This window comes from Sparus aurata, chromosome 12, assembly GCF_900880675.1.
Source record: "Sparus aurata chromosome 12, fSpaAur1.1, whole genome shotgun sequence".
NCBI classification, from domain to species: Eukaryota; Metazoa; Chordata; class Actinopteri; order Spariformes; family Sparidae; genus Sparus; species Sparus aurata.
In genome coordinates this window covers 26735477-26752442 of record NC_044198.1, presented here as the reverse complement: position 1 = coordinate 26752442, position 16966 = coordinate 26735477, and the positions used below count along the sequence as shown (strand labels likewise).

General features: G+C 41.8%; 2 protein-coding genes and 1 long non-coding RNA gene across 3 annotated transcripts; 2 read left to right on the top strand and 1 right to left on the bottom strand.

Annotated features, from left to right (window-relative positions):
* The first annotated feature begins 1632 nt into the window (after positions 1-1632).
* Positions 1633-3447, top strand: LOC115592319 (tripartite motif-containing protein 16-like). Its single transcript, XM_030434928.1, has one exon. It carries the CDS (start codon positions 1648-1650, stop codon positions 3328-3330), a length of 1683 nt encoding a protein of 560 aa, XP_030290788.1. The 5' UTR covers positions 1633-1647; the 3' UTR covers positions 3331-3447.
* A 4069-nt stretch (positions 3448-7516) lies between these two features.
* LOC115592318 (tripartite motif-containing protein 16-like) lies at positions 7517-11184 on the top strand. Its single transcript, XM_030434927.1, has 2 exons — positions 7517-8658; positions 10308-11184. Exons 1-2 carry the CDS (start codon positions 7517-7519, stop codon positions 10843-10845), a joined length of 1680 nt encoding a protein of 559 aa, XP_030290787.1. The 3' UTR covers positions 10846-11184.
* Positions 8814-10290, bottom strand: LOC115592320 (uncharacterized). Its single transcript, XR_003986113.1, has 3 exons — positions 10108-10290; positions 9965-10031; positions 8814-9097 (listed from the first exon to the last, which is right to left on the bottom strand). It is a non-coding gene; the product is annotated as an uncharacterized LOC115592320 (long non-coding RNA).
* Positions 11185-16966: the final 5782 nt, after the last annotated feature.

The following is a 16966-nucleotide window of genomic DNA, read 5'->3' as shown; positions in this document are numbered from 1 at the left end:
AAAAAGTTTCTTATATAAAAATATATCAAAATATTGGTAGGACAGCTCTGTCTTTCCCAAACCGTGGTTGTGACTTGTCCCTATGGTCTCTATGAAAACTTACACCATTGTCTAAATGTTAAGATGATATTCGTATTGTTAGGATTTATACATTTTCATTATGCCCCACCGACCTCTTAGTATGTCCCCCTATGACCCCGGCCTACTAAATACTGCCTATGACTGCCCGTGACTCCCCTTAACAAACACACTACTCATGAAACTACACGCACATCATTCATTGCTCATTAAATTATGACGTCTGCCACACTGTGACACATATAGATTGTCTTTTCCCATCTTTTCCTGTTATCTCACATTATTAAGAGTTGCACATATCCTGCTGACTGAAATGGTCAGAAGCGAACAGAACATATTCACTTATCCCTTTCACACAGGAAGAGGCCTCCAAGGCCAGCGATATCACCTCCCAAATCCCTTATGCGTATGAGACAGTGAAGGCGCCATAAACAAAGGCAGATAGCGGGGAACAGGCAGTTGAGGCCAGGAACAATTTGTTTTCTTCAACAGGTTGACGACTCCAGGAATCATGGTTCGTGTGCTGAGAAACTGGGACCAGTTTGTGCACCAACGATGGGAGGGCTAAAGTCTAAACCACGGTTTCTCCCCACCTTTTTTCTTGACTGTCCAATAATAGTACTCATTCTATCTATATGATTGACCAATGATAATTCAACACATACATTGTGACAGCAATATATAATGTATTACATGCTGAAATTCTGCATCTTTTTCTGGGCGACTGGTTGCTTGGCTTTTGCGGCCTGCGATTTTTCAAACAGAGAAAGACCTTGATCAAGCTTTTTTTGCTTTTGCTTAAATGATACAATTCCCTTATTAAATAGTTAACAGTACGTCGTAGTCTGTCTTCTATATTGGTCTGTCTACTTTCACCTCTCAAACAAACGAACACGCCTGACAGTATTGAAAAAATTGCATTTCAATCAGAACAAATGAAGAATAAACGTATCTTCACTGGTAGTTTTGGACTTTTTCTATCCTGCCGTGTTTTACCGACAAGACTCTGTCCAAAGAGCCTTGCTGCTTTAGCATGGCTGTTTTAGGGCTTCAAAGTAGATCATTAACTGTGTGAGACAACTATTATACAGCAGTTTGAATCTTTATGAGAGTTTAGTTTGATAACTCCCGACTGTCAGTCAGCTGTTTTAACCAGGAAATGAAAAGTGAACAGAATCACAGGAAGAGTTAGAGAAACATCAGCAAAGTCTGAGGAGCCAAAGACAATTTTACAACTAAAAACTTTGATGCTTTCAAATGTGGAGCAGGTTTTAACTGAGGCTTTGTTGTAAAGAGGAAACAAAGCTCAGATTCACAGAGCTGCTCCTCGTCCTGGACTGAGTCACAGCTCGATCAGCCCTCCCTCCTCTTCCTCCTCTCACACAGCAGCTCCACTCTGTCACTAGATATCCTTGTCCCCTCCCCTTCAGATCTACAGTTTGTGGATGGGTGTAACTGAGCAGACGGGTTTCATTCACGGCACAAACACACCCTGTTCAGATCAGAGCTCAGACTAGTTCCAGTTATCAGGAAGTGAAACTCAGACAGTTGTTGACACTGAGATGAGAAATGGAGCAGAAAGCAGTTCAGCTGGACCAAGAAATAATTTCTTGTCCGATATGTTTGGATCTACTGAAGGATCCGGTGACTACTCCCTGTGGACACAGCTATTGCATGAAATGTATTAACGATCACTGGGACACAGAGGATGAGAAGAGGATCCACAGCTGCCCTCAGTGCAGGAAGAGCTTCACACAGAGACCTGAGCTGCTGAAAAACACCATGTTAGCAGCTTTAGTGGAGGAGCTGAAGAAGACTGGACTCCAAGCTGCTCCTGCTGATCACTGCTATGCTGGACCTGAAGATGTGGCCTGTGATTTCTGCACTGGGAGGAAACTGAGAGCCCTCAAGTCCTGTTTGTTCTGTCTGGCCTCTTACTGTGAGAAACACCTGCAGCCTCATTATGATGTGGCTCCATTAAAGAAACACAAGCTGGTGGAGCCGTCAGAGAAGCTCCAGGAGAACATCTGCTCTCGTCACGATGAGGTGATGAAGATGTTCTGCCGTACTGATCAGCAGTGTATCTGTTATCTTTGCTCTGTGGACGAACATAAAGGCCACGACACAGTGTCAGCTGCAGCAGAGAGGACTGAGAGGCAGAGAGAGCTGGAGGGGAGTCGACACAACATCCAGCAGAGAATCCAGGACAGAAAGAAAGATGTGAAGCTGCTTCAACAGCAGGTGGAGGCCATCAATGGCTCTGCTGACAAAACCATGGAGGATGGTGACAGGATCTTCACCCAGCTGATCCGTCTCATGGACAAAAGACGCTCTGATGTGAAGCAGCAGGTCAGATCCCAGCAGGAAACTGAAGTGAGTCGAGTCAAAGAGCTTCAGGAGAAGCTGGAGCAGGAGATCACTGAGCTGAAGAGGAAAGATGCTGAGCTGAAGAAGCTCTCACACACAGAGGATCACACCCAGTTTCTACACAACTACCCCTCACTGTCAGCACTCAGTGAGTCTACACACTCATCCAGCATCAAGATCCGTCCTCTCAAGTACTTTGAGGATGTGACAGCAGCTGTGTCAGAGGTCAGAAACAAACTACAGGACGTCCTGAGAGAGACATGGAGAAACATCTCACTGACAGAGACTGAAGTGGATGTTTTACTGCCACAACCAGAGCCCAAGATCAGAGCTGACTTCTTAAGATATTCATGTGAAATCACACTGGATCCAAACACAGCATACACACAGCTGTTATTATCTGAGGGGAACAGAAAAGCAACATTCATGAGACAGCAACAGTCTTATTCTGATCATTCAGACAGATTCACTCAGTGGCTTCAGGTGCTGAGTAGAGAGAGTCTGACTGGACGTTGTTATTGGGAAGTGGAGAGGAGAGAAAGACCTTTTGGAGTAGTTGGTGTAGCAGTCGCATACAAGAATATCAGGAGAGCAGGGGACTCAGATGAATGTAGATTTGGATTCAATGACAAATCCTGGATTTTATTTTGTTACACAGACTGTTGTGATTTTCATCACAACAAAGTCCAAACTACCGTCTCAGGTCCTCAGTCCTCCAGAGTTGGAGTGTACCTGGATCACAGTGCAGGTATTCTGTCCTTCTACAGCGTCTCTGACACCATGACTCTCCTCCACAGAGTCCAGACCACATTCACTCAGCCTCTCTATGCTGGACTTCGTCTTGGCTGGTCTGGAGACTCTGCTGAGTTTTGTGAACTTAAATAGACAGAAGTCATTTCAGGGTCAGTGGGTTAAATTGTGTGTCTCATATTTTCAGACTTGTTGTGTTTCCATCATTGTTGCTGAGAGCTGATTGTTGTGGCTTTTCCTCACTGCACACAGATCACCTGTCAATCAAACATTGTGGGCGGTACTTTGACGTATTCTTGTTGTTCTGTAAATGTTGGACTTTCTTCAGGCGGCGCCCCTTCCTGTGTCTGTTCAGCCACGGAGGCTCTCGCTGCTCATGATGACTTCAGTTCACATGATCATAATCAATAAGGAGATGCTTTATTATTTCCTTGTACATAGCTGAGATTCTGCTCCAACAAACTGATTGTGTGGATGAAGTGAATCTGTTCATGAAATCATTGAACAAGAGTCGTTTAACAGACTTTACTGATGGGACGTGTGAAGAAAATGGAAAGTGTGTCCATGTTTTGCTGTTTTGAACAAAGGATGGTTCAGATTTTGATTCTGTTCATATTCTGAGGTGTGGGGCAATTCGTCTGTGACTCGTACTAAACCTTTGTATGTGTCAGAGAAAAGAGTAAAAAGACTTAATAACAAGGTGGATGAAAGAAAACACAGCAACAGACTGTTTATCAGGTCACATGTGATGAAATTTAAAGGTTTAGGTGATTTGAAAACATTGTCAGTCGTGTCCAAAGACAGAAATCATCTGAAAATCTACAGAGGTTGTTTTTATTATGATCAAATTGAATTTCCAAAGTTTGTATGATGTCGTAAATTAAAGCAGAGAAACTGTGGTGTAACATGCTGCTCAAATATTCAATTTAAGGGGACATTTATGTCAAGATGACTGTTATTGATTGTATCTGAGTTGATTTGTGAAAACGGAAGTGAACAATAAAGTCATGTCCATCAGTATACAGTATACGTTGTTATTATTAAGAAAGGAGCAGCTCATAGAGGTTTTTCTGCTTCATGCTCCTTTTGTTTATTTAGTTTAAGTAGAGAAAAAAATCAGCTGAAGAAGATCTTGCTCTTCTCATTAACATTTCTTCAACAAAACTACAGAGTGCTTCTTTAACTGTGCATTAAAACCAAGGTGAAATGTTCTCTCAGTTTTTCTTATTCGGTTGGTAGAAACAGATACGAAGATATATCCATCAGTCTCTATAGTATCTATAGTATCTGGTGTTATTATTAATGTGTGGAGGTGTAACCAGGTGTTAAAGCTACTCAGAAAGAAATTCACACTCAGGTTTGGGATTGCTCTCTAACATGTTTAAATGTTCATGTGTTCTTTGTCGTTTTCTGTTGAGTGTTACATAGGGTGACCACACATCCGCGTTTTGAAGGACAACCCCTGTTTTCAAAGGAGCGCTATGTTGTTTTGGAGAAGTCAGAATTTTGATACTTAGAATTTTAATGAGGTAATAATACAATTCCAGATATATATTGTTTTACACTGCCTCACCGGGACACCATATATTGTACTTTATGTAACATTAATAGGGAGTTTCAGATTAAATTTTGCTATCAATAATAATGAATGATTATCAGGTATAATTTTTAAACATGATAACTAATAAGATCCAATACATATTTTATCACCTCGGGGCACCACCCTTGAAGAAGGGAAAAGATAGCCAATTTACCAAAATAGTCCAAGAAAAAGGTCAGAAACTTTCAGTTTGTGACACTGATTAATATTTAACCTGATCATTACAACCAATATTGCCATAACAGCTATTAATGGTAGAAGGACTTTGGAGTTCTTGACAGAGTACAGGTTGGTAACTTTCCCTCTTGTATGATATTAAATAGAGTCATTTAACAGACTTTAATAATGAGATTTGTGAACAAACTGGAGCTTTCAATCATGAATAAACAAACGTGAACAAAGTCTTTTCTCCTCATCTTCATTCAGGGTTTCGTACAGAGCTGACGGAGAACATGTCAAAAACTAATATGAGAGAATAATTGAGGCAGTTTCCTCTTGAAATAACACAAAATTCAGTTTTCATGTTCCTCTCTAAAACAGCTTTGTCACAGAGAAATGACCTTGGATCTTTTCACAACCAACATTTTGTTTGTGTTCAGAGTCAATATACAGGATTTATTACTGAGACCCTGGTGTCAAAAATTGTTAAAAAGACATTGAATTGTAACAATCATTAAAGAAACCTTTTACTGAATATATTCATTAGATTGTTATCAGACATTACAGCACTGCAGCAACAACCTCAAATGAACTGCAACTCTTTCATGTTGTCCATCTTCCTCTGTGTCATTAAACCTAAATGCACCAAATAGGAAGATATTCTGTGATTCATGGACATTTTTCAAACATTCAACTTTTCACTCTAAATGTTAAGCTGATATTCGTGATGAAAAAATTGCATTTCAGTCATAAGGCATGAAGAATAGATATATCGTCTTGGACTTTTTCTATCCTGCTGTGTTTCACCGACAACACTCCTTCCAAAGAGCCTCGCCGCTGTAGCATGGCTGATAAAATGACACGTACACATGTTGAGTTACTGTCCAATTGGATTTATTCCACAGCACAAACAATGGTAGAGAGAGCCGGGGCCGGGCAGAAGAGGTGGTCCGATGTATGAACCAGGAGACATCGGTACTGAATCCTCTGTCTGAAAAGTCAAAATCACTCAGAGGAGTCATTCTAATACTGGTGTTGTTAATCCAGCACACAGTGTCGTCAATTAAAGGATAAATAGTTTCCCATCATTCAAAAAGATCTTTATGTTCGTCTGTGTACAGCTGCTGACAGACTATAGAGAAACACTTTATTTCAAACACCCCTTGTTTCGATTTAAAAGCAAATTAACACAATAAATTGCATTGTTTGAAACACTACTGTGTTTGTAGTTGTAATCAGTTATGACAACCAATGTCCATTGAAGCATCTGCAACATTTATAAACAGTAAGTGGATGCTTTAAAAAATACACATCATGAAAGTTGTGAATAAATCCGTATAGGAAGGTTTAATACGGTTTAAGAGAAATGATTATAACCAGGTTGCATTTGGCTGTCAGGTATGAATTGTCTATAATCGAATTAAGGATTCTGAATGATTAGTTGTTAATCATTATTGATGAAGAGTTCAGGAGTCTCTCAGTCAGAGGAATGAAGCTGAATCTTTCTCCAGATGGCCTCAGTTGAATTGTGGGTAATTTAGGAACCGTGTTTAGTTAAAGAAGAAGGACTGTGTGGAATAAACAAGTTGATATCTCTGCTTCTGCGGTGTCCATTTTGAACATTTGTTTTTAAAGTTTCCATGAAATGAGTCCACCAGCTTTCCAAAACCTGATCAACAAAAAGATGATCAATTAATTATTTGTCTCTCTCCATTCAATCAAAATTTTTACTACCAATCTGCTAATTGATTAATTGATGTCGACAATTAAAATGAAAGATAGTTGCAGTCCTCCTTGCAACAGTCCAGTTTAATTCATTTTTTTTATTTTTAAATATTTTCTCAGTCTTGTTACTGTTCACAAAACATATGATAATAACCACTGACCACCAATGAATTATTGCACTCAACTTCAGAAGCAGCTGATCTGGTTCATGCTCGTCCATTTGGATTCACAGATAATTAATAACCTCTCTGATGATTTTTGTTTCAACACATCGGAAGCTTGAAATGCTGCTTTGGTTCAGGATGAGATTCTGAAACTCAACTATTTTCTCACGAGCGCTTCAATGTAGATCATTAACTGTTTGAGACAACTTTTATACAGCAGTTTGAATCTTTATGAGAGTTTAGATTGATAACTCCCGCCTGTCAGTCAGCTGTTTTTAACCTGGAAAAAAAGTGAACAGAGTCAGAGGAAGAGTTAGAGAAACATCAGCAAAGCCTGAGGAGCCAAGAAATATTTTGCAACTATAACCTTTGGTGTTTTCAAATGTGGAGCAGGTTTTAACTGAGGCTTCGATGTAAAAGAGGAAACAAAGTTCAGATTCACAGAGCTGCTCCTCGCCCTGGAGTGAGTCAAAGCTCGATCAGCCCTCCCTCTTCTTCCTCCTCTCACACAGCAGCTCCACTATGTCACTATATCTACTTGTTCCCTCCCCTTCATACCTACATATTGTGGTTGTTCTTCACAGCACAAACACATCCTGTTCAGATCAGAGCTCAGACTTGTTTCAGTCATCAGGAAGTGAAGCTCAGACAGTCATTGTCACTGAGAGGTGAAATGGCGCAGAAAGCAATTCAGCTGGACCGAGAGACTTTCTCTTGTCCGATCTGTTTGGATCTACTGAAGGATCCGGTGACTATTCCCTGTGGACACAGCTACTGCAAGAACTGTATTAAAGACCACTGGGACACAGAGGATGAGAAGAGGATCTACAGCTGCCCTCAGTGCAGGAAGAGCTTCACACCGAGGCCTGAGCTGCTGAAAAACACCATGTTAGCAGCTTTAGTGGAGGAGCTGAAGAAGACTGGACACCAAGCTGCTCCTGCTGATCACTGCTATGCTGGACCTGAAGATGTGGCCTGTGATGTCTGCACTGGGAGGAAACTGAGAGCAGTTAAGTCCTGTCTGGTCTGTCTGGCCTCTTACTGTGAGAAACACCTCCAGCCTCATTATGATGTGGCTCCATTAAAGAAACACAAGCTGGTGGAGCCGTCAGAGAAGCTCCAGGAGAACATCTGCTCTCGTCATGATGAGGTACTGAAGATGTTCTGCCGTACTGATCAGCAGTGTATCTGTATTTTGTGCTCCATTGATGAACACAAAGGTCATGACACAGTGTCAGCTGCAGCAGAGAGGACTGAGAGGCAGAGAGAGCTGGAGGGGAGTCGACACAACATCCAGCAGAGAATCCAGGACAGAGAGGAAGATGTGAAGCTGCTTCAACAAGAGGTGGAGGCCATCAATGGCTCTGCTGATAAAGCAGTGGAGCACAGTGAGAAGATCTTCACCCAGCTGATCCATCTCATGGAGGAAAGACGCTCTGATGTGAAGCAGCAGGTCAGATCCCAGCAGGAAACTGAAGTGAGTCGAGTCAAAGAGCTTCAGGAGAAGCTGGAGCAGGAGATCACTGAGCTGAAGAGGAAAGACACTGAGCTGAAGAAGCTCTCACACACAGAGGATCACAACCAGTTTCTACACAACTACCCCTCACTGTCAGCACTCAGTGAGTCTACACACTCATCCAGCATCAATATCCGTCCTCTCAAGTACTTTGAGGATGTGACAGCAGCTGTGTCAGAGGTCAGAGACAAACTACAGGACGTCCTGAGAGAGACATGGACAAACATCTTACTGGCAGTGACTGAAGTGGATGTTTTACTGCCACAACCAGAGAACAAGACCAGAGCTGACTTCTTAATGTGGCGACACGAGGGCTATTACTACGTTATACACCAGATACCAACAACGCCACCTTGGGTTAGGGCCCAAGGACCCGTACTAAAGGTCAATTATTACCTTCAAAACGAAAAGGACACTCAGGTTCGTTCACTCAGGGAGGGAGAGAGAGACGGCGTTCAATGATCATATACAATATTTTATTTATTAAAAGATAAGCACAAGATTGGCAATGCAACAGAAAGAAGGGAGCCCAACCAAAAAGGGGGACGTAGGCTGAGGCTTACCGGCTGGGAGAGGGGTTTGGTAGGGGAAGTGACATCCAAAAGAAAAAGGAGAACACCCCACGCACACAGCAAAACGTGACGTGAAAACAAAGAAAATCTTAAAAAGGGATCACACAGCACACAGGGGACCACCACCACCCAGGAGGACCACCACCACCACCGTCAGCCTTCAGCACTAAAGGGGAGAGGAAAACACGATTAAAAGGGCTCAAATTTAAGGACAAAATCTTTTATAATGCGTGCCCACACATGTAAATTATCAATTAATAAACTGAAAAGTGTTAAATTAGATTAATAAATCAACCCAACAAACAAAAGAAACAAGTCTCTGGCCAGAGATATCAACTCAACAATTAACCAGTTTTAACAGTTTTAACTCAAATTGATCAAATTAACAACAGAAATTCAACCATTAAACAGGGAATAAATAAATAAACAATTAAACCAAACCTTGCCAGATTGCACTTAAGACACACACACACACACGCAGAATTACAGTTTTAGTGAGTGGCTGAGAGTTCTAGCAAACTCGTTGCATCCAGTACGAGTGACAGCCACACACACACGAAGCAGCACCGCACTTAGCAGCAGGAAACAGGCTGACCACCGGCGGCTGACCGGACCAGAGCCAGGCCGTCGGAGCAGCAGCAGCAAAGCAGCAGAACAGCGGCGAAGCAGCAGAACAGCGGCAGACAGCGGCGAAGCAGCGGTAGCAAGGTAGCAGAACAGCGGCGAAGCAGCAGAACAGCGGCAGACAGCGGCGAAGCAGCGGTAGCAAGGTAGCAGCGGTAAAAGCCGTGATTAATCAGCTGTGCTCGCAGCTAACGTTAGCATTAGCTTAGCGTTAGCGTTTCAGTTCCAGCTATAAGTCAGAGTGCATTGGCATCCCTCCCAAAGAGGGAGAGGGGTGAAGAAACCAAACGTAGCAGGGAAGACAGCCACCATGCAGCACACAACCAGCAGACTGTTAGAGGGAGAGGAGCAGAAGAGGGGCTTAGCACCTGGCTACAGCAATAAATGGCAGAAGCATGTCATCACTCACCAATGCTCTGGTTGCAGCAATAAACAGCCCCTGACCGGTTGGCTCGACCGCGGTGAAGACGCCAAGTCTATTAGGGAACGACGGTTTTAATTAAATGAAACACGGACGAATATACAAAAAACAGCACGGCAATGTGCGCTTACCTGTGCTCGGGCGCTAGCGGCACATACGACGACCCGGAAGTAGGCGGGCCGAAAAGGCAGGAAGCGAGAGGTCAGGAGGGGGGACACGGCCTACTTTTATCCCCTTGGGAAGAGCAGTGATTGGCTAATAAGCCAGAGGGACCGTGATGCAGCCAAACTAAGTCTAATAAGGCAGTGGTGCCTCATACCACTACATTAAGATATTCACGTGAAATCACACTGGATCCAAACACAGCAAACACATATCTGTTATTATCCGAGGGGAACAGAAAAGCAACATACATGAGACAAGAACAGTCTTATTCTGATCACCCAGACAGATTCACTGTGTGGGAGCAGGTCCTGAGTAGAGAGAGTCTGACTGGACGTTGTTACTGGGAGGTGGAGTGGAGAGGAGTCGTAGTTGGTGTAGCAGTCGCATACAAGAATATCAGCAGAGCAGGGAACTCATATGAATGTGAATTTGGATCTAATGACAAATCTTGGAGGCTATTTTGTTCCATGGGTAGTTATAACTTTTATCACATCAAAGTCAAAACTCCTGTCTCAGGTCCTCGGTCCTCCAGAGTTGGAGTGTACCTGGATCACAGTGCAGGTATTCTGTCCTTCTACAGAGTCTCTGACACCATGACTCTCCTCCACAGAGTCCAGACCACATTCACTCAGCCTCTCTATGCTGGACTTCAGTTTAGCTGGTTGTCTTTTGGAGACTCTGCTGAGTTTTGTGAACTCAAATAGACTGAAGTCATTTCAGGGTCAGTAGGTTAAATTGTAGGTTTCATTTCTTCACACTTGTGTTTCCATCATTGTTGCTGAGAGCTGATTGTTGTGGCATTTCTTCACTGCACACAGATCACCTGTCAATCAAACATTGTGGGCGGTACTTTGACGTCTTCTTGTTGTTCTGTAAATGTTGGACTTTCTTCAGGCGGCACTCCTTCCTGTGTCTGTTCAGCCACGGAGGCTCTCGCTGCTCATGATGACTTCAGTTCACATGATCATAATCAATAAAGAGATGCTTCAATATTGTGCTTGTACATAGCTGAGATTCTGCTCCAACAAAATTTTGTGGATGAAAATTTTAAAAATTTTAAAAATTTTCACCATGGCACCTCATCAAGAAAACTCATTACAGGAGTGAACAAAGACAGAAATAATTTATTGATTCTGTTTGAATTGTGTGATGAATCACATACATGGTGTTTGTCAATTAAAAAGATATTTTTTCAAGTCAACAAAGTTTCAGTTTGTCGTAATTAAAATAATATTTCATGTAATTTTGTGTTAAAGCGCTCAGTGAACTGCATTGTCTCATTCTAAACCAACATGGGGCCAACTAGGCTCAGAAAAGGCCATAAAAAAGGTGAAAATCACACTAAACCTGCCCCTTGAAAAAAAAAATCATCATACAGCCACAGTGTCTGAGCCTCTCAAACAGCAGCAGCATCTCAAAACAGGAGAACGACACTTACCTGCACAGGTAAGCAAGCGAGCTCAGCCGGTTTTGATACGATATGTAACTGACTTATGTGGTAGGATTTAGTTCAATAAAGTTGGGAATATATTCACAGATTCAAACTTCCCGGATCAAGCGAAACATTGTTAAAACATAAATGACAACTCTTTCCTATTGTAATAAGGTAGACAACGAGCTACGACCCTATTTTCATCTAAACAAGTGGTCCTCCGGGTTGGACATTAACATCGGTCTCTATGGTCAGCCGTCTGTGAGACAATGGCGCAGGGACCATCTACAAAGTGCAACACTGAAAACAGATACTACAAAAAATATTCAATAATTTCACTGTTATAAAGTGTAATGTCCTCAAGATCACTCCATGCATCAATGGTCTCCTGATGGTTATTATACAATTGTTTGTTTTGTAAAATATTACTTTGCCATACTTTTGGGGAATTTCTATTGGGAGAAATATTCAATAATTTTACTAATATTCAGTGAAGTGTCACCAAAATCACCTAACCCTAACCATACTTTTAAAATAAAGTTTTCTAATGTAACATTTACTTGATATTGGTATTAAAAATGTTTTAATACATGATCCATATCTTATTATAAATTAGGATGTTATGGTATCAATCTGAAAGGTAAAACCATAAAATTTTACTCAGTGGTCTTTGTGCCCTGTCGCGTGGCCTTGGTGCCCCCAAAAAATAAAAAAGTGAAGGCCAAATGGCCTTGTCCCTAAAATGACGGAATTCCAAGGCTGGTTAGGACATGACATCACTAACGACACTGTCGTCTTTACAATGACGTATTTTCACAGTCTGATGTTTCATTAGTTTGATGACAAACCGACAGACATCGTGTGTGATTCATGACACAATTCAAACATGATTAATAAATTATTTGTCTCTCTCCATTGGATCAACATTTTTACTACCAAACAGCTACTAAATTAATTGATATTAAAAATTATAATTTCAGTCCTGCTTGCAACAGTGCAGTTTTATTAATTCTTTACATTTTAAAATATCTTCCAGTCGTCTTACTGTTCACAAAACATATGATAATAAACATTAAAACATAAATTATTGCACTGAACTTCAGAAGCAGCTGATCTGGTTCATTCTCGTCCCTCTGGATTCACAATTAATTAATAACTTGTCTTTTGAGTTTTGTTTCAACACATCTCAAGATTGAAATGTTGCTTTGGCTCAGGATGAGATTCTAAAACTCAGCTGTTTAGTCACGAGTGCTTCAAAGTAGATCATTAACTGTGTGAGACAACTATTATACAGCAGTTTGTATCTTTATGAGAGTTTAGTTTGATAACTCCCGACTGTCAGTCAGCTGTTTTTAACCATTAAATGAAAAATGAACAGAATCAGACAAAGAGTTAGAGAAACATCAGCAAAGTCTGAGGAGCCAAGAAACATTTTACAACTAAAAACTTTGATGTTTTCAAATGTGATGCAGCTTTTGACTGGGGATTTGTTGTAAAAGAGGAAATAAAGTCCAGATTCACAGAGCTGCTCCTCATCCTGGACTGAGTCACAGCCCAATCAGCCCTCCCTCTTCTTCCTCCTCTCACACAGCAGCTCCACTCTGTCACTATATTTTACTTGTTCCCTCCCCTTCAGATCTGCAGTTTGTGGTTGGCTGCAACTAAGCTGACATGTTTCATTCACTGCACAAACACACCCTGTTCAGATCGGAGTTCGGACTAGGTTCAGTTATCAGGAAGTGAAGCTCAGACAGTCGTTGTCACTGAGAGGTGAAATGGCGCAGAAAGAAGTTCAGCTGGACCACGAAATAATTTCTTGTCCGATCTGTTTGGATCTACTGAAGGATCCGGTGACTATTCTCTGTGGACACAGCTACTGCAAGAACTGTATTAAAGACCACTGGGACACAGAGGATGAGAAGAGGATCTACAGCTGCCCTCAGTGCAGGAAGAGCTTCATACCGAGGCCTGAGCTGCTGAAAAACACCATGTTAGCAGCTTTAGTGGAGCAGTTGAAGAAGACTGGACTCCAAGCTGCTCCTGCTGATCACTGCTATGCTGGACCTGAAGATGTGGCCTGTGATTTCTGCACTGGGAGGAAACTGAGAGCAGTTAAGTCCTGTCTGCAGTGTGTGGCCTCTTACTGTGAGAAACACCTCCAGCCTCATTATGATGTGGCTCCATTAACGAAACACAAGCTGGTGGAGCCGTCAGAGAAGCTCCAGGAGAACATCTGCTCTCGTCAGGATGAGGTGATAAAGATGTTCTGCCGCACTGATCAGCAGTGTATCTGTTATCTCTGCTCTGTGGACGAACATAAAGGCCACGACACAGTGTCAGCTGCAGCAGAGAGGACTGAGAGGCAGAGAGAGCTGGAGGTGAGTCGACACAACATCCAGCAGAGAATCCAGGACAGAGAGGAAGATGTGAAGCTGCTTCAACAGGAGGTGGAGGCCATCAATCACTCTGCTGATAAAGCAGTGGAGCACAGTTTGAAGATCTTCACCAAGCTGATCCGTCTCATGGAGAAAAGATGCTTTGATTTGAAGAAGCAGGTCAGATCCCAGCAGGAAACTGAAATTAGTCGAGTCAAAGAGCTTCAGGAGAAGCTGGAGCAGGAGATCACTGAGCTGAAGAGGAAAGATGCTGAGCTGAAGAAGCTCTCACACACTGAGGATCACAACCAGTTTCTACACAACTACCCCTCACTGTCAGCACTCAGTGAGTCTACACACTCATCCAGCATCAAGATCTGTCCTCTCAAGTACTTTGAGGATGTGACAGAAGCTGTGTCAGAGGCCAGAGACAAACTACAGGATGTCCTGACAGAGACATGGACAAACATCTCACTGAAAGTGACTGAAGTGGATGTTTTACTGTCACAACAAGAGCCCAAGACCAGAGCTGACTTCTTAAGATATTCATATGAAATCACACTGGATCTATACACAGCACACACACGTCTGTTATTATCTGAGGGGAACAGAAAAGTAACAGTCATTAGACAACGTCAGTCTATTGCCAGTCCCCCTGACAGATTCACTGCGCAGCAGCAGGTCCTGAGTAGAGAGAGTCTGACCGGACGTTGTTACTGGGAGGTGGAGATGAGAGGAGGAGCAATTGGTGTTGGAGTCGCATACAGGAACATCAGCAGAGCAGGGAGCTCAGAGGAATGTTTATTTGGATCCAATGACAAATCTTGGTCATTATATTGTCTCAAAAACAGTTATAACTTTCAGCACAACAACATCCACACTCCCGTCTCAGGTCCTCGGTCCTCCAGAGTTGGAGTGTACCTGGATCACAGTGCAGGTATTCTGTCCTTCTACAGTGTCTCTGACACCATGACTCTCCTCCACAGAGTCCAGACCACATTCACTCAGCCTCTCTATGCTGGACTTCGGCTTGGTTTTGGGACCACTGTTGAGTTGTGTAAACTCAAATAGACAGAAGTCATTTCGGGGTCAGTTGGTTAAATTTTGTGTTTAATTTTTTTCTAAGGACATGCTTCATTATTTGCTTGTACATAGCTGAGATTCTGCTCCAACAAACTGATTGTGTGAATGAAGTGAACCTGTTCATGAAATCATCGAACAAGAGTCGTTTAACAGACTTTACTGATGGGACGTGTGAACAAACTGGAAAGTGTGTCCATTTTTTGCTGTTTTGAACAAAGGACGGTTGAGATTTTGATTCTCTTCATATTTTGTTCTGTTCACTAATTCTTCCATATTTTGAGGAGAAAGGAGCAATAAGACTTATTAACAAGGTGGATGAAAGGAAATAATGCAACGGACTGTTTATCAGGTCACACATGCTGAAATTTAAAGATTAAGTTGATTTAAAAACGTTATCAGTCGTGTGTAAAGACAGAAATAAGCAAAAAATCTACAGAGGTTGTTTATGTTAAGATCAAATTTCATTTTAAAAGTCTGGATATATCGTACATTTAAGCAGAAACACTGTGATGTAACATGCTATTTAAATATTCAATTTAAGAGGACATTTACGTTAAGATTACTGTTATTTATTGTATCTGAGTTGATATGTGAAAATAGAAGTGAACAATAAAGTTATGTCCATCAGTATCTACAGTATCTGGTGTTATTATCAATAAAGGAGCAGCTGATACAGTCTTTTCTTCTTCCTGCTGCTGTTTGGTTCATTGACTGTGTCGAAGTGTAACCTGGTGGTTAGGCGACTCAGAAATAAATTCTCACTAAGGTTTGGGATTGCGCTCTAACATGTTTAAATGTTCACATGTTCTTTGTTGTTTTCTTTTGAGTGTTACATGTGGTGACCGTATGTCCACATTGCTTAGGGACAGTCGGCATTTTCAAATGAGCGCTTTGTTGTTTTTGGAGGTGTCAGAATTTTGATACTTGAATTTTAATGAGGTAATAATACAAACCCAGAAATATATTGTTTTACACTGCCTCGCATGGGGCACCATATATGGTACTTTATGTAACAATAATAGGGTGTTTGGGATCAAATTTGGCTAGCAATAATTATGAACGATTATCAGGAATAATTTTCAATCATGATAACTAATAAGATCCAATTTATAGAATAGAATAGAATTACTTTAATGATCCCAGACTGGGAAATTTTTTTGTTACAGCAGTAGTGGGTCAGCAAATAAAACACTTAAAACACATAAATAGAATCCAATATATACATAGTGTATATATACAGTGCACAGTGTGCTATAAACAATAATAATATATACAACAAAACAAAATATGCAAAATATACTATAACAATAATAATATATACAACAAAACAGTAGAGAGACCAGAGTTCTCTGTCAGGCAGAGGTGAGAGAGTTATTATATAAAGTGATGGATTGTGGCAGGAAAGATTTCCTGTATCTGTTGCTTCGACAGCGAAGCTGAAGCAGTCTTCCGGAGAAGGTGCTCCGCTGTCTGACCAGTGTGAGTTGGAGAGGGTGGAGAGGATTATCCATGATGGATAACAGTTTTTTCAGTGTCCTCCTCTCCACCACAGCCTCCAGAGTGTCCTGTTTGCAGCCAATCACAGAGCCAGCCTTCCTGATCAGTTTGTTGAGTCTGTTGGTGTCGCTGGCTCCAATGCTGCTTCCCCAACAAACCACAGCAAAGAAAAGTACACTGGCCACCACAGACTGATAAAAGATCTCCAACATCTTGCTGCACACGTTGAAGGATCTCAGCTTCCTCAGGAAGTAAAGTCTGCTCATACCCTTCTTGTAAACAGCTTCAGTGTTAGATCTCCAGTCCAGTCTGTGGTTGATGGTAACACCCAGGTACTTGTAATCCTCCAACGCCTCCACATCCTTTCCCAGAATGCACAGAGGTTGGAAAGCCGTCTTCCTCTTCTTCCTGAAATCTATCACCATCTCTCTGGTCTTG